At 45.3% G+C, this 24,522-nt stretch overlaps 1 protein-coding gene across 1 annotated transcript; it reads right to left on the bottom strand.

Moving 5' to 3' along the window:
• Positions 1-24,202, bottom strand: LOC139559824 (period circadian protein homolog 2-like). The gene is given in 20 exon segments (XM_071376192.1): positions 1-3,351; positions 3,600-3,750; positions 5,084-5,252; positions 5,570-5,789; positions 11,316-11,801; positions 11,804-12,333; positions 12,740-13,006; positions 14,405-14,526; positions 14,960-15,152; positions 15,420-15,531; positions 15,721-16,009; positions 16,209-16,362; positions 16,507-16,613; positions 17,606-17,684; positions 17,825-17,967; positions 18,349-18,400; positions 19,036-19,237; positions 19,532-19,653; positions 19,810-20,060; positions 22,268-24,202. Coding segments are annotated over 20 exon segments (4,350 nt in total). The 5' UTR covers positions 22,789-24,202; the 3' UTR covers positions 1-3,171.
• Positions 24,203-24,522: the final 320 nt, after the last annotated feature.

Raw genomic sequence — 24,522 nt, 5'->3', positions numbered from 1 at the left:
TATATTTAAATGTTAAAATGTTTGACTTTTATTTTGAAACATTAACACATTAACACAGCCAATGTGTTTACAGTTTTTAAAGTGACTATCCAACAACACGAGAAATACAGAAATACAGAGACATACAAGACCCACTGTAAAGAAATCATTTCGGGAAAATGCAGGTAAACAATGAGTGTTTCGAATGCTTAAAAAAAAAATAATGAAAAATAGACAGACGAGGAGACCTGACAAATTCTTAGACCCAATAACTATCCCAGCCATATTACAATGCAGAAAGTGTTGCTACTACCATGTGCTCTTAAACACTGTTTCAAGGCCAGCAAGCTTATAACGGTATGCTTTGTGCTTGGAAAGCTGATCCTAGAACAGTGCTATAGGACACTCTTTCCTCAAAGCTTGGTCAAACCATCAATCACAGGCTAGAAAGAAAATGGTGAACAAAAAGCACCTTCTCTATAAGCCTCCCCTACCAACTGTACTCTTTAGTCAGCCAACATGCTGTACTATGAACCCTGTAAATTAAGCGTTTCAAAAACAAACACATTAATTATCAAATAAAAAATCAAATCAAATTGTATTGGTCACATACACATGGTTAGCAGATGTTAATGTGAGTGTAGCGAAATGCTTGTGCTTCTGGTTCCGACAGCGCAGTAATATCTAACAAGTGATCTAACAATTCCCCAACAACTACCTAATACACACAAATCTGAAAGGGGTAAATGAGAATATGTACATATAAGTATATGGATGAGCGATGGCCGAGCGGCATAGGCAAGGTGCAATAGATGGTATAACATACAGAATATACATGTGATATGAGTAATGTAAGATATGTAAAACATTATTCAAGTGGCATTACTTAAAGTGGCATTGTTTAAAGTGACAAGTGATCCATTTGTTAGAGTGGCCAGTGATCGGGTCTCAATGTAGGCAGCAGCCTCTCTGAGTTAGTGATTGCTGTTTAGCAGTCTGATCGCCTTGAGATAGAAGCTGTTCTTCAGTCTCCTGGTCCCAGATTTGATGCACCTGTACTGACCTCGCCTTCTGGATGGTTGCGGTGTGAACAGACAGTGGCTTGGGTGGTTGTTGTCCTTGATGATCTTTTTTACCTTCCTGTGACATCGGGTGCTGTGGGTGTAATGGAGGGCACGTAGTTTGCCCCCGGTGATGCGTTGTGCAGTCCGCACCACCCTCTGGAGAGCCTTGCGGGTGAGGAAGGAGCAGTTGTCGTACCAGGCTGTGATACAGCCCGACAGGATGCTCTCGATTGTGCATCTGTAAAAGTTAGTCAGGGTTTTGGGTGACAAGCCAAATTTCTTCAGCCTCCTGAGGTTGAAGAGGTTGAAGAGGCACTGTTGCACCTTCTTCACCACACTGTCTGTATGGGTGGACCATTTCAGTTTGTCGTTGATGTGTACGCTGAGGATCTTTCCACTTTCTCCACTGCTGTCCCTTCGATGTGGATAGGGGGTGCTCCCTCTGCTGTTTCCTGAAGTCCACGATCATCTCCTTTGTTTTGTTGATGTTGAGTGAGAGGTTGTTTTCCTGACACCACACTCCGAGGGCCATCACCTCCTCCCTGTAGGCTGTCTCATCGTTGTTGGTGATCAGGCCCACTACTGTTGTGTCGTCTGCAAACTTATGATTGAGTTGGAGGCGTGCATGGCCACACAATCGTGGGTGAACAGGGAGTACAGGAGGGGGCTGAGCACGCACCCTTGTGGGGCCCCAGTGTTGAGGGTCAGCGAGGTGGAGATGTTGTTTCCTACCTTCACCACCTGGGGGCGGCCCGTCAGAAAGTCCAGGATCCAATTGCACAGGGCAGGGTTTAGGCCCAATGCCTCCAGCTTGATGTTGAGCTTGGAGGGTACTATGGTGTTGAATGCTGAGCTGTTGTCAATGAACAGCATTCTTACATAGGTATTCCTCTTATCCAGATGGGAAAGGGCAGTGTGCAGTGTGATGGCGATTGCGTCATCTGTGGACCTGTTGGGGTGGTATGCAAACTGAATGAAGTGGGTCTAGGGTGTCAGGTAAGCTGGCGGTGATATGATCCTTGACTAGCCCTTCAAAGCACTTCATGATGACAGAAGTGAGTGCTATGGGGCGATAGTCATTTAGTTCAGTTATCTTTGCCTTCTTGGGTACAGGAACAATGGTGGCCATCTTGAAGCATGTGGGGACAACAGACTGAGATATGGAGTGATTGAATATGTCCTTAAACACACCGTAAACACACCGTAAACACACCGTAAACACATGTATATTGGTCCAAGTTCTCTTATGCTGGTTTCTTCCTATATTTATATTGTGAGACTCAGAACATAGAAACACATATACTGTACATATGCTTTCCTAGCAGATATTATTCTCTGGTATAAAAATAGAGTATCTCTTTGAAACCATTGGGGGTAAAATAACATTTCACCAACCATTTACAGGTGCTTCAAATTATATTTTTCTCATATTGAGAGATAGTTGAAAAACAGCAAGTCCACTAAATATTCTTGGTTACCATCAACACAAAAACAAGGCTATAAGTCTTAAACTTCTTCAGTGAAAGCATTCATTTTAAATCAGTGAAACACAGGAAAAGAGATGGAATTGAAAGAACAGTGTTTTGCACACACTGGAACTCACTCATTTGACATTTTAGTAATTTAGCAGACGCTCGTATCCAGAGTGACTTACAAAAGGAATTAGGGTTAAGTGCCTTGCTCAAAGGCACCTCGATAGATTTTCCACCTAGTCGGCTCGCCGATACAAACCAGCGACCTTCAGGTTACTGGCCGATCGCTATTAACCGCTAGGCGACCTGCCCACCGCTAGGCTACCTGCCCACCGCTAGGCTACCTGCCCAACCTCAATCTCATCTTCTTTTTCTCACACATTCACACACAGAAAATTAATTGACCAGGCGGGCCGTTGGTCTCTCAGGTTGTAGCAGAGTTTCCATACGGTTTAGCTGGTTGTAGAAAAGGTGTGTACCACCAGCAGGATGCATGCAGTACTAGGTAGTCCAATATGGTCATTCCCTGGTCAGGGACAGCTGTTGGTCTGAGGGTGGGACCCGGTCAATAATTGATGTCGCTTGAGAACTAGTCTTGAGCGGAAGTGCTGATGTTACAATCAACAGCGGTGGGTGGATTCAGGGTGTGGATGTGGCTATGATGATCCAAGGCCAGAAGAGGGGCAAGGGCAGGTGTCTGTGTTTAAGGGCTCCTCGCTGGGCTTCCTGGAGGGGCTGACCTCCCCAGTCTCAGTCTCTGTGTCTCCCATGTCTAGGTCAGACTGCTCCTCAGACATCACTGCCTCTGGAGCATCCTCCTCACAGCACACACAGGCCTAAACAAAACAACACACACACATCTGTTAGTTAATGTTAGACTTGCTTTTGACAATCGTGAACGACTGCCCCGAGTATAAGAGAGAGAGAGTAAGAGAGAGTGAAAGAAGGAGAAAGAGAAAAAGAAAGGAAGAGAAAGACAGTGATTGTGAAAAAGAGAGGGAGGAAAGAGAGAGGAAGAAAAAGAGAGAGCGTTAAAGAGAAAGCAATAGAGCGAGAGAGCCATACAGAGAAAGAGAGATCTCACCTTGACGTCCATGACCTTGGGCAGCCCTCCACTCCTCATCCAGGGGTGGACCTCTACCAGTTCCCTCTGCTGCTCCCCAGTGAAGCATGGCTGACTCTTCTGCATCCCACGCAGCCTCTCTCTGTCCTCTCTGAGAAACCTCTCGATGCCCCTGAGTAGACCAAGGGACATACACAGTATTCTGAACCATGGGACCTTTGTGACCAGAGAAAAGATACTCAAACAGTAAGAATACTATTGGACATACAGGTAACACAGAGAGTGGTATTGGGTATTAGGGTGTCGGGAAAGGTATGTCTGGTTAGTGGTTAAAAAATGTGTATTTGGTATGAGGGAGTATCAGATGTGTATCAGATGACAATTTGATATAATTGATCTTCATGGTTAACTAGATTAGGTGTCTGGTACCTGGAGAGTAGTCAAACTAGCATTTAAGAAACCACACATTTCCTCTCAATCCACCTTGTCTAACAACTGTGGGTCTTTGTGTAAAAGCCCCATCTGGTGGACATAAGTCAGAACTGCAATTTTACTTTAATATTAGCAAAGCTTTTAACACAAATGGTCAATTATAATTCAGCATGCCAGGTGAATATGGTAAGGGAGTGGGAAACAACAAGGGTGTACAGTGCAATGTACTAGGGAAGTATTTCCTAAAAATCTAGAGTGCTGTGTCCCATCTAAACATTTTCTTATGGCCTACCAAAAAATACCCAACAAATATTTAAAACCCCAGCATTCACAGCCACTCATCATGCCCTGGGTAGAAGCTGCCTGTAGTCACAGATCTAGGATCAGTTTATCCTCCCCCATCCCAAATCCAAAACTGACCCCAGATCTGCATCCACAGACAACTTTCTCTTACTCCAGGGCACATTGCGAGCTGCCTCTCTCCGGTCTCCTCCAACTCACCGCGAGGGCATCAGATTTTTTATTATTATTTATTGAACCTTTTTTTAACTAGGCAAGTCAGTTAAGAACAAATTCTTATTTACAATGATGGCCTACCCCGGCCAAACCCTAACCCAGACGATGCTGGGCCAATTGTGTGTAAAAGTATAGCTTCCGTCCCTCTCCTCGCCCCAACCTGGGCTCGAACCAGGGACCTCTGCACACATCAACCACAGTCACTCACGAAGCATCGTTACCCATCGCGCCACAAAAGCCACGGCCCTTGCAAAGCAAGGGGAACAACTACTTCTAGGTCTCAGAGCGAGTGACGTCACCGATTGAAACACTATTAGCGCGCACCACCGCTAACTAGCTAGCCATTTCACATCGGCCACATGTGCGCCACCCTATGTGACTCCCAATCATTGCTGGTTGTGATACGGCCTGGAATCAAACCAGGGTCTGCAGTGATGCCTCTACTACTGAGATGCAGTGCCTCAGACCGCTGCACCACTCGGGAACCCTGATAGGTCAACATGACCTTGTTGTCAGCGTTGGGGGTGACCAAACACGGCGGGTCCTGCAGTACATACTTGTCGTGTTGGCCCTGCTCCATCTTCATTGGCGGCACCTCCATGACGCTACTGCTTCTCCCACTATCGCAGCCGGTGGTGTGCCCTTTGACCTTCTGGCTGCTGTTTCGGGAGGAATCCATGCTGCCAAAGTAGTTTCTGATCTTTTTGCTGGTGTGGCTGCTGCATACTTGGGGGGAGAATAACAAAATAGAGTTAGGATATTTTACTTTTGAATCACCAGAGTTCTAGTCTCAAGTGCTTTATACATGAAGCAACAAATGGTTGAATGTAATGTCTTGCTGCCATGTCATTCTGTCATGTGTTTGTTATTGTCCCTGCCAGTCTTGTTCAGAAAATATGCTTAATAATAGGTTTTACAGTTTTAGATGGGAAAACCCCCTCAATACGGTTACAGGAGTTATGTTTGGTACAGTGCAAGTGACTGGGATAGGAACAAATGTCTGACAAACGTACAAAAAGTCTATGGTAGGTGTGTGTACAGACCTGTGCCATTGCCAGATACACCACTAGTTGACGTTCCACTAGCTGACGTTCTACATCCCGACGTCCTGCTATTATTAGACCTTCCACTGTTAGACGTTCTAGCTGAGGTTCCACAGTCATTAGACCTTGAACCCATGAACCCTGAGATGGCTGAGTGAGAGTCTGTATGGAGCAGGATGTCAAGCATGTCGCTAGGGTTACCGTCACCTGGCGAACTCACCTGCAAGACAGAGGTCAAAGGAAAGGTCAACAAACAGAAGGTCCACTCTCAAGTCGTATTGGTGTCTTTTTTCTTTAATTAGTCCCATCCTTTCTTTCTTGCTACTCTGCTCCTATATTTCCTTATCATGATCCGAGAGGCACCTCAACCATATTGTCCTGAAATATTCATCCAACAGAGACCCGGTTTACTGTAACTACGGTAACTTTTATTTTGTGCATTCTAACAATGGAGGAACTGGAAGTTTAGTGAAGCCACACCAATCCAGCCATACTTCTCCTGACACGTTGGCAAAATTTGATTTACCTGTATGCCAAAAGCCATCTTTTTTTGAATGAATTTTTACGATATAGCCAATTCTGACTTTGCTACTGGCCCATCTAGCGGAAATTTCTCAGTTCTGCCTCAAGGACAACATTCATGACAATAAACATCAACCTGCAGAGCAGACAGAGCTGGGATTTAAAGGGATACTTCAGGATTTTGGCAATGAGGCCCTTTATCTACTTCCCCAGAGTCAGATGAACTTGTTGATACCATTTTTATTTTTCTGTGTCCAGTATGAAGGAAGGTAGAGGTAGTTTCGCAAGCCTATGTTAACATAGACTTACAGTCATTGTGCTAACGCTAGTTAACATTGGCTCGCAAAACTACTTCTAACTTCCTTCATACTGGACATAGAGACATAAACATGGTATCCATGAGTTCATCTGACTAGTGAAGCAGATAAAGGGCCTCAATGTCAAAAAATACTGAAGTATCCCTTGAACACCCTTGGCATGTTTCCACTGTTTTGACGGATTTTGATGTCAAAATATGTTTAAAAACTATAGTCTGTGCCTTTAACCTCTAACGAGCCTCTACCCCGGGTCCGGGAGCACCCCCCACCCCCCCACACACTGATTAGCATAGCTAGCATAGCTTCACAAGTAGATAGTAGCATCTAAATATCATTAAATCACAAGTCCAAGACACCAGATGAAAGATACAGATCTTGTGAATAAAGCCACCATTTCAGATTTTTAAAATGTTTTACAGGGAAGACAAAATATGTAAATCTATTAGCTAAACACGTTAGCAAAATACACCACTATTCTAACTCCATCAGTTTCTTACTCCTTCAGGTGCTATCACCAATTCGGCTCAACTAAGATATTGATATCCACTAACCAAGAAAAAACCTCTTCAGATGACAGTCTGATAACATATTCATGGTATAGGATAGTTTTTGTTAGAAAAAAGTGCATATTTCAGGTAGAAATCACAGTTTACAATTGCACCCACCATCACAAATCGACTAGAATTACTAGATAGAGCAACGTGTATGACCAATTTACTCATCATAAAACATTTCATAAAAATAGACAAAGCATAGCAATGGAAAGACCCAGTTCTTGTGATTTCAGACCATATTTCAGATTTTCTAAGCGTTTTTCAGCGAAAACACAATAAATCGATAAGTTAGCATACCACATGTGCAAACGTTACCAGAGCATCGATTCCAGCCAAAGAGCGCTATAACGTAATCACCGCCAAAATATATTAATTTTTTCACTAACCTTCTCAGAATTCTTCCGATGACACTCCTGTAACATCATTTTACAATATACATATACAGTTTGTTCGAAAAGGTGCATATTTAGCCATACAAAACCGTGGTTACACAATAAAAATACTAGGAAATCAAGCCTCAATATGTCTGACGTCATCTATCAGAGTGATCTAGTTTAATTGAAAGCTAATCATATACTTGACTAAAAAATACAGGGTTGACAGCAATCGAAAGACAAATTAGTTCTTAATGCAACCGCTGATTTACATTTTTAAAATTATCCTTACTTTTCAATACAGGGTTGGCCAAGTGAAGCTATACCAAACAAAATGGCGAAATATGCGTTTAAAATATTTCGACAGAAACACGATTTATCATATTAAATATTGCTTACTTTGAGCTGTTCTTCCATCAGATTCTTGGGCAATGTATCCTTTCTATGTTATAAACGTCTTTTGGTCGATAGATGTCCTCTGTCCTTCGAAATGTCCACCACCAACGACCGACACCCCAAAACGTGTCCAAACTTTCAGAGTGCACAACAAAGAAATTCCTCAAAATCGCACTAAACGGATATAAATTGCTATAAAACGGTTCAAATTAACTACATTATGATGTTTTTAACAACTATAACGACTGAAAACATGACCGGAGAAATATTGCTGGTTAGAAAACGATTTGGAACGAGGCAAGTCCGATGGCCTTCACGCTTCAGGCGCACGACGAGAAAGGGCGGTCCCTAAACATTTTGTGGTTTTATAATGGCTGTGAATGTCCCATCGATTTCATTCAAAACGTGATGACGTACAGACACCCAGAGGAAGACGTAGGCAGTGTCGGTTTCTTCATAGCATTCACTGTCGCCTTAAAAACAGACCCCAGATCAGGGGTAAAAATTTCTGAAATCTGAACCCTGTCATGAAAAGTGCTGTAGAAATTGTTCTGTACCACTCAGAGACAAAATTCCAACTTCTATAGAAACTAGAAGGTGTTTTCTATCCAATAATAACAATAATATGCATATTGTACGATCAAGAATTTAGCACGAGGCAGTTTAATTTGGAGACACAAATATGCTAATGCGGAACAGCACCCTTGTACTCCAGCCTCCTTTTCAGACCAGGGGAATTGGTGAAACTATAACATCATATCACAGTAAAAGCATTCTTGAAATATTGAGGAAAATGTCAAATTAATCTATAGCCTATGTGCCGGACCGCCACTTGGCTGCCAGCTGAAGACAATATAGGATTGACTTGTGAATACCTTACGGATTAAGCAGCCTTTTAAACATCCTAACCCTAGCCTAACACCTCCAGTCTAAAAACAACACTTTCGTAGTGTTGCTGCGATTTTGGGGATTTTGGGGAATCTCAACATTACTGCCATAACCTCACTCTGTTATTTTTTATAACATTTTTTTATTTAACCTTTATTTAACCAGGTAGGCCAGTTGAGAACAAGTTCTCATTTACAACTGCGACCTGGCCAAGATAAAGCAAAGTAATGCGACACAAACAACAACAGAGTTACACATGGAATAAACAAGCGTACAGTCAATAACACAATAGAAAAAGTCTATATACAGAGTGTGCAAATAGAGTGAGGAGGTAAGGCAATAAATAGGCCATAGTAGCGAAGTAATTACAATTTAGCAAATTAACACTGGAGTGATAGATGTGCAGATGATGATGTGCAAGTAAAAATACTGGTGTGCAAAAGAGCAAAAAAGTAAATAAAAACAATATGGGGATGAGGTAGGTAGATTGGATGGGCTATTTACAGATGGGCTGTGTACAGTTGCAGCGATCGGTAAGCTGCTCAGATAGCTGATGCTTAAAGTTAGTGAGGGAGATATGTCTCCAACTTCAGCGATTTTTGCAATTTGTTCCAGCCATTCGCAGCAGAGAACTGGAAGGAAAGGCGGCCAAAGTAGGTGTTGGCTTTGGGGATGACCAGTGAGATATACCTGCTGGAGCGTGTGCTATGGGTGGGTGTTGCTATGGTAACCAGTGAGCTGAGATAAGGCGGAGCTTTACCTAGGCAGCGTGAGTGAAGGAGGCTTTGTTGTGAAATAGGAAGCCGAGTTTTGGATTGGAGATGTTTAATATGAGTCTGGAAGGAGAGTTTACAGTCTAGCCAGACACCTAGGTATTTGTACTTGTCAGAACCGTCCAGAGTAGTGATGCTAGTTGAGGGGGGGGGGGGGCAGCGATCGGTTAAAGAGCATGCATTGAGTTTAACTAGTGTTTAAGAGCAGTTGGAGGCAACAGAAGGAGTGTTGTATGGCATTGAAGCTCGTTTGGAGGTTTGTTAACACAGTGTCCAAAGAAGGGCCAGATGTATACAGAATGGTGTCATCTGCGTAGAGGTGGATCAGGGAATCACCCGCAGCAAGAGCGACATCGTTGATATATACAGAGAAAAGAGTCGGCCCGATAATTGAACAGAGGTTCGGACAACAGGCCCTCCGATTTGACACACTGAACTCTATCTGAGAAGTAGTTGTGAGTCAGTCATTTGAGAAACCAAGGCTGTTGAGTCTGCCGATATGAATACGGTGATTGACAGAGTCGAAAGCCTTAGCCAGGTCGATGAAGACGGCTGCACAGTACTGTCTTTTATCGATGGCGGTTATGATATCGTTTAGGACCTTGAGCGTGGCTGAGGTGCACCCGTGACCAGCTCGGAAACCGGATTGCACAGCGGAGAAGGTACGGTGGGATTCGAAATGGTCAGTGATCTGTTTAATAACTTGGCTTTCGAAGACTTTAGAAAGACAGGGCAGGATGGCTATAGGTCTGTAACAGTTTGGGTCTAGAGTGTCACCCCCTTTGAAGAGGGGGATGACCGCGGCAGCTTTCCAATCTTTAGGGATCTCAGACGATACCAAAGAGAGGTTGAACAGACTGGTAATAGGGGTTGCAACAATGGCAGAGGATAATTTTAGAAAGAGAGGGTCCAGATTGTCTAGCCCAGCTGATTTGTACAGGTCCAGGTTTGCCAGCTCTTTCAGAACATCTGCTATCTGGATTTGGGTGAAGGAGAAGCTGGGGAGGCTCGGGCAAGTAGCTGCGAGGGGTGCGGAGCCGTTGGCCGGGGTTGGGGTAGCCAGAAGGAAAGCATGGCCAGCCGTAGAGAAATGCTTGTTGAAATTCTTGATTATCGTGGATTTATCGGTGGTGACAGTGTTTCCTAGCCTCAGTGCATTGGGCAGCTGATAGGAGGTGCTCTTATTCTCCATTGACTTTAGTGTTCCAAAACTTTTTGGAGTTAGAGCTACAGGATGCAAATTTGTTTGAAAAAGCTATCCTTTGCTTTCCTAACTGACTGTGTGTATTGGTTCCTGACTTCCCTGAAAAGTTGCATATCGCGGGGACTATTCGATGCTAGTGCAGTCCGCCACAGGATGTTTTTGTGCTGGTCTCGGGCAGTCAGGTCTGGAGTGAACCAAGGGCTATATCTGTTCTTAGTTCTACATTTTTTGAAAGGGGCATGCTTATTTAAGATGGTGAGGAAATTACTTTTAAAGAACCACCAGGCGTCCTCTACTGACGGGATGAGGTCAATATCCTTCCAGGATACCCGGACCAGGTCGATTAGAAAGGCCTGCTCGCAGAAGTGTTTTAGGGAGTGTTTGACAGTGATGAGGGGTGGTCGTTTGACCGCGGACTCATAGCGGATGCAGGCAATGAGGCAGTGATCGTTGAGATCCTGATTGAAAACCGCAGAGGTGTATTTGGAGGGAAAGTTGGTCAGGATAATATCTATAAGGGTAACCATGTTTACGGATTTAGGGTTGTACCTGGTGGGTTCCTTCATAATTTGTGTGAGATTGAGGGCATCTAGTTTAGATTGTAGGACATGTGGTTGGATAAAACGATAGAAAATAGAAACAGGGGAGGGAGAGAGGAAAAAAGCTAAAGAAAGAGAAGACAGTAGGGGGAAAGACAACGAACAGGGTTATGTCATACCTGCTGAAGCGTGATCTTCTCCATGGCTTGGCAGACCACACTCCTTCCCTTATCGCGGAAGGTGTTATTCCCCGGGGGATCATCACCGGAGGGCGCTACCACCATGCTGTCCTGCCTCTCCAGGGAGCATGGTGTCTCCTCCAGCTGCAGTAAGTTGAGCTGCAGGGGCGAGCTGCACCGTGACTGGAACACTGGAGGGGAGGGCACTTGGTCCCTGCCGTCCATGGACCCAGGCATGGAGCCCCGAGAATGGGTGGTTTCCCCAGAAGGCTTGGGGGGCTCCATGGCCATGGAAGAGAAAGGCTGGGTAGGGATTGGGAAGCCTGTCTGGGGGGCGAAGGGGTTCTGGCCCGGGAACTGGGCCTGGATGGTGGAGGATGACTGTGGTGGGAAGGGAAGAGATGTCTGTAGGGGGAAGGGCTGCGGCTGTGTCAGGAAGGGACCCTGGGCAGGGAAGGTGTGGGATGTCTGTGGGATGTCTGTGGGAGGAAGGGCTGTGGCTGGGAGGAGTAGCCTGCCGTCTCAACCTGGTAAAAAGGCTGCTGTCCTGGAGCCCCGTTCCCCATTTGAGGGAACATGTAGTTGGGGAGAACTAGAGCCACCACGGGGGTCACCATGGGAGTAGAGAAGGGGGGGGGGCGGATGTTTGGCGGCGGACACTGGGGATCCTGGTTGCACTGGCTGTCGCCGAAGCCTGGCATTGAATTCTCAGGGCTGGTAGGCATGGTTCCAGCCATGGTGCCCATCCCGGGCTAGACCTGGAGAGGGAAGGCTGGCACTATGTTGGGGTAGGCCAGGGGCGGCAAGGTGGACTGGGAGGAGTTGGAGGGGGACCAGGAGGTCTGGTTGAGGCCCTGATTGAGGAGGTGGGGTCGGGGCTGCTGCTGTCTCTTCCTATGGGACAAAGAACTATCGGACGACTCGTTCTGTTTTACCCGCTTGGACTTGGTCTTCTTGTTGCGCCCGCTTCTACGGGCAGCGGGCTCGGCCTGCCTGCATGGGTGCACAGTGGGCACAGCTGGAGAGGGGGAAAGAGTGGGGGAAGAGAGAAAAAGAGGGTTAGATTACATTATGTATTTGACTGTGAGAAGTTGAGTGTATGAGAGCATTAAGGTACTGTGTGTGTCTGTGTTGAATTATACTAGCCTATGTCTACAAGCTATTTTGAGTTTGTATTGTATTGTATTGTACTGTATTGTAATGTACTATAATGTGTTGTAGTGTATTGTAGTGTATTGTAGTGTATTGTATTGTAGTGTATTGTATTGTATTGTAATGTACTGTAACGTATTGTAATGTAACGTAATGTAATGTAATGTATTGTAATGTATTGTATTGTATTGTATTGTAATGTATTGTACTGTATTGTATTGTAATGTATTGTAATGTAATGTGTGTAAAGCGTGTTCGCTGCTGTACTCTACCATCAGTGGCACCTTGTCCCTTCTGGCGCTCCAGGTATTGGGAACAGTTGGACTGGAAGGCCTGGACTCCCTGAAGCTCCCTGAAGGGACACAGGAAGGCCTGCTCCTCTTTCTGGGTGTGGGTTGCTAGGACCTGCTTGGTCAGACCCAGCTTCTTATAGGGCTCCCTCTGCAGGCTGGGAGGTGAAACAGCACTAGGAGGAGGCCCATGAGTCTGGCTGACCCGCTCCACCGCCTCCCCACCACCAGATACATCCTCAATGATCTCTGTATGGAGAAAAACAGATAGAGACACATTAGTTCCAGCAGACAACCATGGATGTACAAGTCAGATACAATATATACATAAAACATCCAACCGTTCAGGACATTAAGAGATGAGCAGCTGTGATACCCTCAGCAACATTGATATATATATATACAGTGATATACATTACAGTGATATACGTTACAAAGAAGCAGATAGGAAGATACATGCAGGACGCCAGTGTGTGCTAGGGTCATCTACTGTATATCACACATCATGGTATAGTCTCGTGGAACCAGACGAGTGTGAATCTCTGGGATTCTGGGAAGCGAGGTTATGCATGGTATATGTATCTTCTGGAAAATGCATGACCTCAGAGTACAGACATGATACTGCACCAATGGTGTGCGATAACATTCAGTACACAACATCTAGCTACATCTATACCCACGTAGGTACACACACACACACAGAACCCACCACCACAAAAAATAGCAAAAACCCAGAGAACGAGTCCATGTAGTGTATACCTGACTCGGGCTGCAGTTTCTTGTCTCCTACATGCACGATGGTGCTACTGTAGCTACACTGGCCTGTTATTGACACCACACTCTCGGTTTTGCTGCACGGTGGCACAGCGAGGGCCGCCAGGGAGGAGGAGCCCACTACCCCTGAGGCTGTGGTCGTAGCCTCAGTCTTTTTGTATGCGATGATGTCATCCACAGGGGTTAGACCAGGCTGAGCCTTAAATAGCGCAGGGTCTGCCAGGGTGACAAGGAGAGACTGAGAGAGGGTGACTAGGGGAGTCACATATAAAGTCCCATAATTGTGGATTATAGAGAGAGAGAGAGAGAGAGAAAGAGAATTTGGCTATGTCTGATTCAGTTGGTTAACCGGTCAAACAGATATTTGGCATGAACTAAAAGATGACCTCTTTATAAATGAAGAGGTATAAATATTATATTTTATTTATTTGTACATAATAAGTATTGATCTTTTGATAAATTGGTATGTGTTCATCCGTTGTGATTCCCTGGCGATCGGTGGAGCCAGATGGAATCTGCAGTGATGTTTTATCAACGTTGTCACACCATATCTAATAAAGGTACCCGTGCCTATTCATCTAGCAGTATTATTTGGTTTGAATTGAATTCATCCCACAGGTATCTCCAATTTGAATTAAGAAATTAAGGAAATTCAAACTGTGTATTCAGTCTGAGATTTAATGATGACGGGCAATTCAATTTATGGTGCATTCAATGACTGGTAGAAATGGATAGCGGTGTAGGAAAGGTCACTTGCAATATAAGTTTCATGCAACATCATACCAACCATACTGTAGTCAAGAGTTGTCCATTTTTTATTGTAAGTAATGGAGTAAAGCTAGATAATGTTAGTATAACGTTGGTACAAGGTACCTTCAGATATCTGCATGCGGTTGTCCCCTCCTTTCTGCTTGTCCTCGTCTGAGGACGTGGTGTTGTCAGACGAGTGGCACTTCCTCTTCCTAGCGATGGGAACGTTACAGCCCTCTAGATATCTGTCAAGAGAGACACAGGAGAGACTGCTTTACTTTCTATCTTCATCAAAAACAATAGCCCACGATGTAACTACCATGTAATTGGGTAGCAGTAAGTTTAAATAGCAGCTACATAGTACCTACCACTCTCCTTCCCACATAGCTACCCAGAAATAGTACCTATAAGTATTTTGCCCCATAAAAGACAAACTAGATGAATAGACAGATGACTGCCTAGATGACCAGAGAGATGTTCAGCACAGGAGGCTGGTGAGGGGAGGACGGCTAATAATAATGTCAGGAACAGAGCGAATGGAATGGTTTGATACCATTCCACTGATTCCGCTCCAGTCATTACCACGAGCCAGTCAAATTAAGGTGCCACCAACCTCCTGTGATGTGCAGATAAATGATTAGCAAGATTTAAAAAATAAGTGACTAGTTAGAAGCTGACCTGATGACGTTGTCCAGACAGCTGATCTGTTGGTAGGAGTAGACCGCCTGGTCGTTGAAGGCCAGCTGCTCCTCCTGTACTGCAGGACTGCAGTTCTCCAGGGGGGTGGCCCCACTGTCCCTCCAGCACAGAGGTGCCACGGGGGCTGCAGTGTCCTTGAGACGCACCACTGCTGGACTCTTCTGGAGGAACTCTGCTAGGGAGAGGGCAACGGTCAGGACTGGAATGGGCATGAATATGAACATTATGTTACCACCTGACTACACCCATATAACTACACCCATGTATTAAACACACACATATACATCTCGCTCAACACATACACACGCATTCATATCTGTACATCCACACACATCCACTCCCCACTTTACATGATCAAATGCACACACAAGCATATCTCAAAAAGTATTTTTCCTGCAGATTGTAAATATTTCTGTTTTAGTTTTCTTGTGTGACTTACTGCCAGGGTTCTTCTTGGTCTCAGACCTGGCTGAGGAGGAGGCTTTGTAGATTTGTTGTTCCTGACTGTTCTGGAGGTGGATACCTTTACAGATCACCTGGAATGACCTCTGCTGGGGAGGAGAGAAGAGACATGCTCACTATCATGGAGAGAGAGAGAGAGAGAGAGAGAGAGAGAGAGAGAGAGAGAGAGAGAGAGAGAAAGAGAGAGAGAAAGAGAGAGAGAGAGAGGAGGGAGAAATAGACTGGGAAAAGTGAGAGAAAGAGATAGACAGGTAAAACAGAGGTAGAAGGGTACTCACAGGTTTGGCCCAGCTGCTCTCCCCCTCCTCCTCGATGCGTGTCCTGATTGGGCTGCTACCATTGCTGTTGATGTCTCTGGATGAGCGTGTGTTGCTCTCGCTGGTCATTCCCTGGGATGCTGCAAGGTGGTCGTTGCTTCCCACATGCCCACTGGAGCTAGTGCTGTGAACCGGCTGTAGTAGCAGTCTGTGGATCTGCTCAGTGATCTCCTGGACTTCAGAGTCCATGATCTTGGTCTCTATGAGGGCAGGGAGCGGGGCCTCGAACACATCCTCATTCACCGGGCCCCTTCCAGTGGAAACAACCATATTATCATTATTAGCAGTAATTTCTAGAACAATAGACACCGCATAATAAAGTCTTTTTTTGCCATTTAAAAAAATTATGCCAAGATACTGTAACACAAAAAAAGTGCTGAGCCGGGAGAAGTGCCAAGATACTAAAAAAGTTCCAAGATAGGAAAACATTGTGCTAGGCAGACACTCACATGCGGACTGTGTGCCTCCCGATGATGAAAGAGACCCTACGGCTCCAGGGATTGACAAAGCTGGACCAGCTGGTGTCGATGATGGCGTACTCTCCGTTCCGCGTGCAGAACCTGATGGAGGAGTGGTCGAACGGCTGGCCAGCATACTGAAGGACTATGGATAGGAGAGAGAGAAAAGGGAATATAAATGTCACTAAAATATGCTGTAAAGGGACATTCCATTTGTTTTGTATGCAGCCCAGTGATGTAATAATTAAAAGTGTAATAATTGTTCATGTGTTGTTCTAGTTTGACTTACTCCTCTTGTGAATGGCCAACATGATCTGCCTGTCGTTGGGGTGCATGAGAAGAAGGACTGGGGTGCCAATCAGATCCTGGGGGAGGTAACCAAGGAGAGGAACAGCCCTGGAACACACACACAATGACATCATGAGTCAGCAATCAGCATACAGTATTACTACCCCAGGAGGTTGGTGGTACCTTAATTGGGAAGGACAGGCTCGTGGTAATGGCTGGAGCGCAATCAGTGGAATGGTATAAAAAAAGGACCCTGGGACTAAACACCTCTCTCTGCAACTGGATCCTGGACTTCCTGACGGGCCATCACCAGGTGGTAAGGGTAGGCAACAATACATCTGCTACGCTGATCCTCAACACCGGGTTGCAGTTGCCTGGTATGGCAACTGCTTGGCATCTGACCGTAAGGCGCTATAGAGGGTAGTGCATATGGCCCAATACATCACTGGGGCCAAGCTTCCTGCCATCGAGGACCTACTGTATATACTAGGCGGTGTCAGAGAAAGGCCCAAAAAATGGTCAAAGACTCCAGCCACCCAAGTCATAGACTGCTCTCTCTGCTACCGCACAGCCATAAGTCTGCTGAACAATTAATAAAATGACCACCCGGACAATTTACATTGACCCCCGTACACTGCTGCTACACATTGTTAATTATCTATGAATAGTCACTTTACCCCTACCTACATGTACAAATTACCTCGACTAACCTGTACCACCGCACATTGACTCTGTACCTGTGCCTTCTGTATATAGCCTCGTTATTGTTATGTAATCTTATTGTGTTACTTTTTAATTTATTTTTAACTTTAGTTAATTTAGGAAATATTTATTGAACTGCATTGTTGGTTAAGGGCTTGTAAGTAAGCATTTCATGGTAAGATCTAAACCTGTTGTATTCGGCGCCTGTGACAAATAACATTTGGTTTGATTTGAAATACATCAAACACATTGTTTCAATGTTTGTTTCAATTTGATGCCATTCAATTTTCTCTGTTCCAGCCATTATTATGAGCCGTCCTCCCCTCAGCAGCCCCCACTGATTACTAGATCATAATCCCAATACAAACACATTATCAGAAAAATGTTTGGTGTCTTGCCTCTCGTCCACATCCTGGAACACACAGCTAGGAGTGTGTGTGGTGGTGAAGATGCGCTCGTCACTAGGAATTCTGGGAGCTGTAGGCAAATTAAAACACTGTTAACACCACTGTTCCCACACACAAATCGCACTGTTATACACTATTAAAGATGCAGTTTCAAAAGTATTCAAACAGGCACAACTCAGGTGTTGTGATGGCATTATGATTGGTCCTTACCCTCGTATCCGGAATGCAATCTTTCAGCCAGTAGGAGGCAGCAGAGCTGGTCCTCAGAATGGACCTTGTCCTGTACCTTCATCAGGAAGGGGGTCATACGGAACGGGTAGTACTGCAGGTCCCCCTCACACTCCTTACCCCCACTACAGAACACAGGAGAGAGTGGACAAAGTCAGCAAGTCACTAAAGCAGCAACAAAACCAATATAGCCTATAGTATGATAATGATTGACCGTTTGTGTCAGTGGATTTCCCTTCTTCAGCAGCTATTTCACAGAGTTCAGCTCTACTATGCTGCTTGGGTTTTTACCTGCCTCTTGGGAGCAGAGTTGAGCCGTAGTTTTACTTTAACAACAACTATGAATAGTGAGTGTGTGCATGCATGTATACGTGTGCGTGTGTGTCAGAGAGGAGCGAGATGAGACCAGCCGAGACCCAAACTAATTTAAATCTATTCAAAGTGGGAAAAGGGAATGAATAGAAACGCAAAGAGAAGCTGGCACACGGTCATAGCCCTACACACACCTGATCCGACAGAAGAACGATTTCTCCCGCATGCAATCCGACGGGGAGGACTCTGAAAAGAGAAGAGGGGAAGGGGAACATTTTTTAATTCAAAAGAAGCCTCTACTTCCTCGGCTTACTGACGACCCTCGCCTCAATGTTTCCATGCCTACACTACGCATGTTTCCCAAGCTCTTATTAATCCCTCTGTGTTACCTGGCTTTAGGGACTCTGTCATTGATTTGTATTGTTTAGCATGGCTGACTAGGGGTAGGGCGACTAGACTCAAATCCAGGTAAATGTTTTCATGTTTTCCTAGCAACGGTTTAGCGTGTGCTGTTTTAAATGAATTTGTTTTCCGATCATTATAACTACATGGGATTTGCCTGTAAAGAGTTGTGAGTGTCTCAAAAGGGCGCTATAGATTTCAAAATAATGATTCACTATCATTAGGATTGGGGACCACTCATAAAGCCAGTTGTAATGGGTAAACATGCATGTTTTCTTTTCCACCTTACCTTAATCTTTTTGTGCACACCTTGTGATGTATCTAAAACTGTTTATAGACTGTCTATAAGAGATTATAAATTAAAGAGGGTGTTAGCTACCTGCTCCGGTGCACATGCTCTAGGAGGGCGGGCGGTAGGGCATGCTTATAAGTGTTTAACGACTGTCCATGGTTATAAGCGTTCTTAGAGGGGTCATTACCTGCTCCTGTGCACATGCTCCAGGAGGGCAGGCGGTAGGGCGTGGTGAAGCTGTAGAAAACACTGACGTCTTGGGGAGTCAGGAACTCCACAAACTTAGCGTCTTTGAAGACACCCCTTTTACAGTTGAGGATAGAGGCAGCCTGGTCTGAGATGTAGACGATCTTCCCCGTAATCAGAGATATCGCTACCGCAAAGTTGTCCTGGAGGGACACACAGGAATACGTATGAGAAAAACATGCATATACAGTACACACACAGCTGCAAGCGTGGATTATTCCTAATCGCTGGGATATCTGATCTGTTGTTGTTCAGACACTGTATGTCAAATAAGGACAGAGATGGACACAGGTGTGGGCATGACTATGAGTCACGCTATCAATGTACTTTGGTATTGTTGGGTTCTGTTTACAACTGCTTTATGTATTTAAGGTAAAATTGTCTCTTTTTCATGCTTTGAAGGTGTATTGAGAGGAAATAGGGTGTTAGTAACTTACATTGTTTTTGAGGGTGTACTCTGAGGTGATGCTGTCTATCTCCTTGATGGTGTAAGAGGACACATCCAGGCCGGATGGCTGACTGTTCTTGGTCATCAACAGCTTGTAGTACACCTCATTGGCTGAAACACAACAACACAAACCCACATTGCTTTCTTATTGGCCTTTTAAGATACATTAGACAACAACAAACTATAATGTAATGATGCTAAATACATAATCAAATCACATGTTCAGGCTTACTACCCAGAATGCTTTGCGGTTGAGTTATCTCTTACCTTCCACCTGTTTGACACAGCGCAGGGCGTATTTCAGAGTGTTGAGGGAGGTGGACTTGTTGCCCTTGTTCCTCTTGTCAGCAGGAAGGTGGCGCTTGAGCTCCTTCAGGGTCCTGAGAAGCTCCTTCTGGGTCTTGCCCTTAGCTGACTCCTCACTACTGCAGCCGCTGGTGGAAGGGTTGTCCTGCTCAGAACTCAGCAGGCTGAAAGCATTGGAACTACTGGGAGGAGAGGGGCTGTGGGAGTTAGAGCTGGGGAGACAGACAGAGAGAGATTATTAATGACAAAAAGTAACATGTTTTCATTGAGAATTGTTTCAAACCACTAGAATTAAATTGTTATAAGCAAAAGTGCTACACTAAAAATAGACTCCAAAGCTACTACCATATACACGTATGCACCCATTGATGAATTATTTAATTCCTCAATCGTGGACAATAAGTGGATTTCATGTTTATGACGAGGGTATTTTCAACAATATCTTACAGAAATGATTTTAAATGAAACAGCAAAACAAAGTCCTTGAGTTTTGCATGAAATGAGTGGGTTCATTTCTTTGCCCATCTGGTACAATGGATTGCAGTTTGCTCTACTTTTATTGTGTTCAGGAGAGTACAATGCTACAATGGTACATGGATACCGGAGCAGCTCTTAAAAATTATATTTGCCTTTTTGTTATCCCCATCTATTCCGCAGTAGTCTGGGTTCCTGTCTCTGTAACATTCCACTCCTTGTACTCCGTAAAATGTGCCATCTTTGGCAAATGACACCTTGAGTGGAATGTAATAGCTGAACAGAGACCGGCAACCAGGCTAACTCCACAGAGGATGCCAGGGGAATTCTATGCTGTTTCAATCTCAGGTCAGTCTGACTTTCCTCTGTCTTTGAAAGAGCATAATTACATCACCTAGTGGTCAAACAGGGAAATGGTTCCAATCGTTTTTCCACCATTCATTTTTGTGTTTCGTGTAGGCTTACCCCGGCGTGACGTTGTGATAACCATGTAAATCTTTATCGGACAAGGTGACTTATATCAATATATTTACTCTCAGATTCGAAAATGCTAATTAGCATCAAAGTATGGGAAAAATGAATGGTGGAAAAACGATTAGAACCATTTTCCAGTTTGACCACAAGGTTTTATGGGTATTATGACTCTGTGGTACTCTATTGTGTCTTTTTGAAGCAGAGACTGGACCATGGCACAGGTTTTGGCCCAGTAAACTGGATTGTGTGTGTGTGTGCGTTAATGTGTGTGTGAGAATCTGTAGTAAGTATGAGCCGATGTGTGTTTTTGTGTCACAGGCATTAGCCTAAAGGCTTAGCAAGAGCGCTAATACATCCAAAAGCTATAAACAGCTGTGGAAGACAGCCAACTCATGAAATATAATTCAGGTGTATTTAAATAGTAGCTCAGAATAGAAATCACATTTAGAAATAGCCGCTCTAAGCATTTAGAGATCTAATTATATAAAAGAGAGCCATCTAAAGTATCAGCGGCATCTGCTTTTGGCATTAACAGAGTGGTCTGGCAAACGGTTGCAACTAATTATAGAGGTAGGTAAATAGAATAAGCTAATTATATAATGATAGTAAGAGCAGCTGTAGGCCTCCCCACTGTTGCAGTGGAGCTGACAGGTACATACTGTATTGTCACAGAGTAGAGACAGGAAGCGAAAGACAACTTCACCATATGACACACAAGTACTGCGACCTCTCAGCAAAAAACTACCTCGATCACTCTTTGCTTTAACGAGAAGTTCCACACAATCAAGATGTGCTCCAGTGCCTTTCTCTTCAATGAGTGTTTTGAGGTGTTTTCAGCCCAGCTGCTGAGGAATACGGAGGGGGCAGTGTGTCATTAGGGTGGTGAAGTGGGCACCGCCATCCAATTACAACCACTCCATTGTCAGCTTCCATAGGTTCTCAATGGGGTCCATCATTACTTTCTATGGGGTTTTCACTTCTCTCTGTGAGGGTCTCACTTCCAATATGTGGTCCATCATTTCTTGTCTATGGAGCAGCCTGCATGGGCACCATGGGGAGAGAAGTGAGAGACAGGGTCCCGCTGTCAGTATCTAGGGCATGTCAGATGTGGACCAGCATGTGCCAACAGAGGAAGATAGAGGGATGGAGGGACCCTGATACAACATGAAAGACAGCCACCATCTCTAACTGCTTCAGAATGTGCTGCCAGTGAGTCATATTGATGTCAACCTACGTCAAAGGGGGACACAGACACAACAACAGAGGATGATAAAAAGGACATGCATCATCATGTAGCCTTGGATTTAGATGGGATCTTGATGATGTGTGGTGTTGGATCAACTAATACTGTCAACTCTTCCTAGTCTGATGGGCTGCCGGCAAAATAAGACTGGTAAAAAGGTACCCATCTAGAAATGCGGTCTATTCTAACCCCTCCCAAAAACGAACTAAAGCACACTCCCTCACTGACCGCTTGTTGCTCCCAGACGACTCCAGGAGAGCCGAGTCTCTGCTGTTGCCATTGGAGCTACCTGTCGACTCGTTTCCGTGACTCTCGTTTCCATGGCTTCCGTGGCTCTCGTTGCCGTGTGACTCGGTCCCGCTGGATCCACTGCTCTTCATGTCCACGTCGTCGTGGAAGGAACGTGAGCAGGCGCTCCTACGGCCACTGTGGGGTGAGGCCGAGGGGTCCTGGCAACTGCTGTCACTGCCTTCTGAGGCTAGACCCAGGCCTGGACCAACCTGGCTATAGCTGCACCTACAATGAAGCTGGGCTATGGAGCTGCACCCTGAGACCCCCCTGGGCATGGACCTGCACCCTGAGGCCCCCCTGGCCATGGAGCTGCACCCTGAGGCCCCCCTGGGCATGGACCTGCACCCTGAGGCCCCCTTAGCCATGGACCTGCACCCTGAGGCCCCCTTTGCCATGGACCTGCACCCTGAGGCCCCCCTGGCCATGGAGCTGCAGCCTGGGTCTGAATCATCCGACATTGGAGGAAGGGAGGTGTGGTGTGTTGAGGGTTTAAACCAGAGAAGTGCTGAGTAGAGGATGGAGGAAGCAAAACTTAATCACCCCATTGTCCACAAGACGCCAAAGAGAATGGATGGATGAGCTGCAGAGAGTTTTCTGGAAGAGAGGAAGAGGAGGGTCAGTTAGCTACACTATTGTTGTGACTATTTCTTACAATGTTAAAACCATTTAAGCACACCATGCACAATTAAATAAATCCCAGGAACAAATATATAATTTGATACAGTAGAATTCCTCTGAAGCTATCAGACAAGAAACACCTAGACAAGACCCCCAAAGGTGTCACCTGCCCCTGTCTTCTGCCCTGTAACACAACAGAGCTAGCTAGATATTGGCTATCCCAGTACCTATATCAGTTCTATCTAGACCTCTGGGATCTACCCAAGTGAGGACCAGGCCAGGGGATGGTCCATCAAAGCGGAACCCACCGACGGTACTCCTTATTGGGGTAGCCCCCTGCCCTTTCTCCCCTCTCTGGGGAGCTCAGTTAAACCTGTAACTTGTCTAGGCAGGGCTAGAGTCAGGCCAGCTCAGTGTATGAGTCTACTACACTATCCTTTCAAAGGGTCTCCCAGTCCCTGACAGACATGAAACGTGCCAAACCAAACCATTGTGTTCTGTAAACAGCAGTTGGCACGACCGCGGTGAAAAAGTAACTCTCCTCTGCACTAAGTCCACATGCCTTCACGCAACATACTGTCCTCTCTGTAATTGACCAATTGAATTACGGCCGTGTGTGTGTGTGTGTGTGTGTGTGTGTGTGTGTGTGTGTGTGTGTGTGTGTGTGTGTGTGTGTGTGTGTGTGTGTGTGTGTGTGTGTGTGTGTGTGTGTGTGTGTGTGTGTGTGTGTGTGTTCCCAGAGTAACTTGGTGACCCAGAAAGAGACTCGCATGAGGCAGAAGTAAAATGCACTACGGACCGTCTGTCTGTTATTGCAGAGACTGGTTCTAACAGGCAGGCAGTATGCGAGGCGGCTACTCCTGTTTTTGTATTTTTTTTGCTCTGTGGAGTAATGGGCACGTTGGCAGGTGTGAAGAGGTGGCAGATAACTGGCCGGCTATTAGTAATATTTCAAGTTTTAAGTTTCAATGTTTATTCACCACATGCACAGGATACAACAGTGTCCAAGACTAGACTTGACCTGTGTCCAGGAAACTGGCCCTCAAAGCCAACCCCCCCTGTTAGTGATGTATCACTCTCCTCGCTTTGCCCTGAGCAGCATCATATGAATGACACAATGCACCCAATCAGTCATGAACGACACAATGCACCCAATCAGTCATGAACGACACAATGCCCCCAATCAGTCATGTAACGACACAATGCCCCCAATCAGTCATGAACGACACAATGCCCCCAATCAGTCATGAACGACACAATGCCCCCAATCAGTCATGAACGACACAATGCCCCCAATCAGTAATGTAACGACACAATGCCCCCAATCAGTCATGAACGACACAATGCCCCCAATCAGTCATGAACGACACAATGCCCCCAATCAGTCATGTAACGACACAATGCCCCCAATCAGTCATGAACGACACAATGCCCCCAATCAGTCATGAACGACACAATGCCCCCAATCAGTCATGAACGACACAATGCCCTCAATCAGTCATGTAACGACACAATGCCCCCAATCAATGTAACGACACAATGCCCCCAATCAGTCATGAACGACACAATGCCCC

The sequence above is a fragment of the Salvelinus alpinus genome, chromosome 30 (genome assembly GCF_045679555.1).
Source record: "Salvelinus alpinus chromosome 30, SLU_Salpinus.1, whole genome shotgun sequence".
NCBI classification, from domain to species: domain Eukaryota; kingdom Metazoa; phylum Chordata; class Actinopteri; order Salmoniformes; family Salmonidae; genus Salvelinus; species Salvelinus alpinus.
Note: the sequence above shows the minus strand (reverse complement) of the source record. Positions and strands in the feature narration are given on the sequence as shown.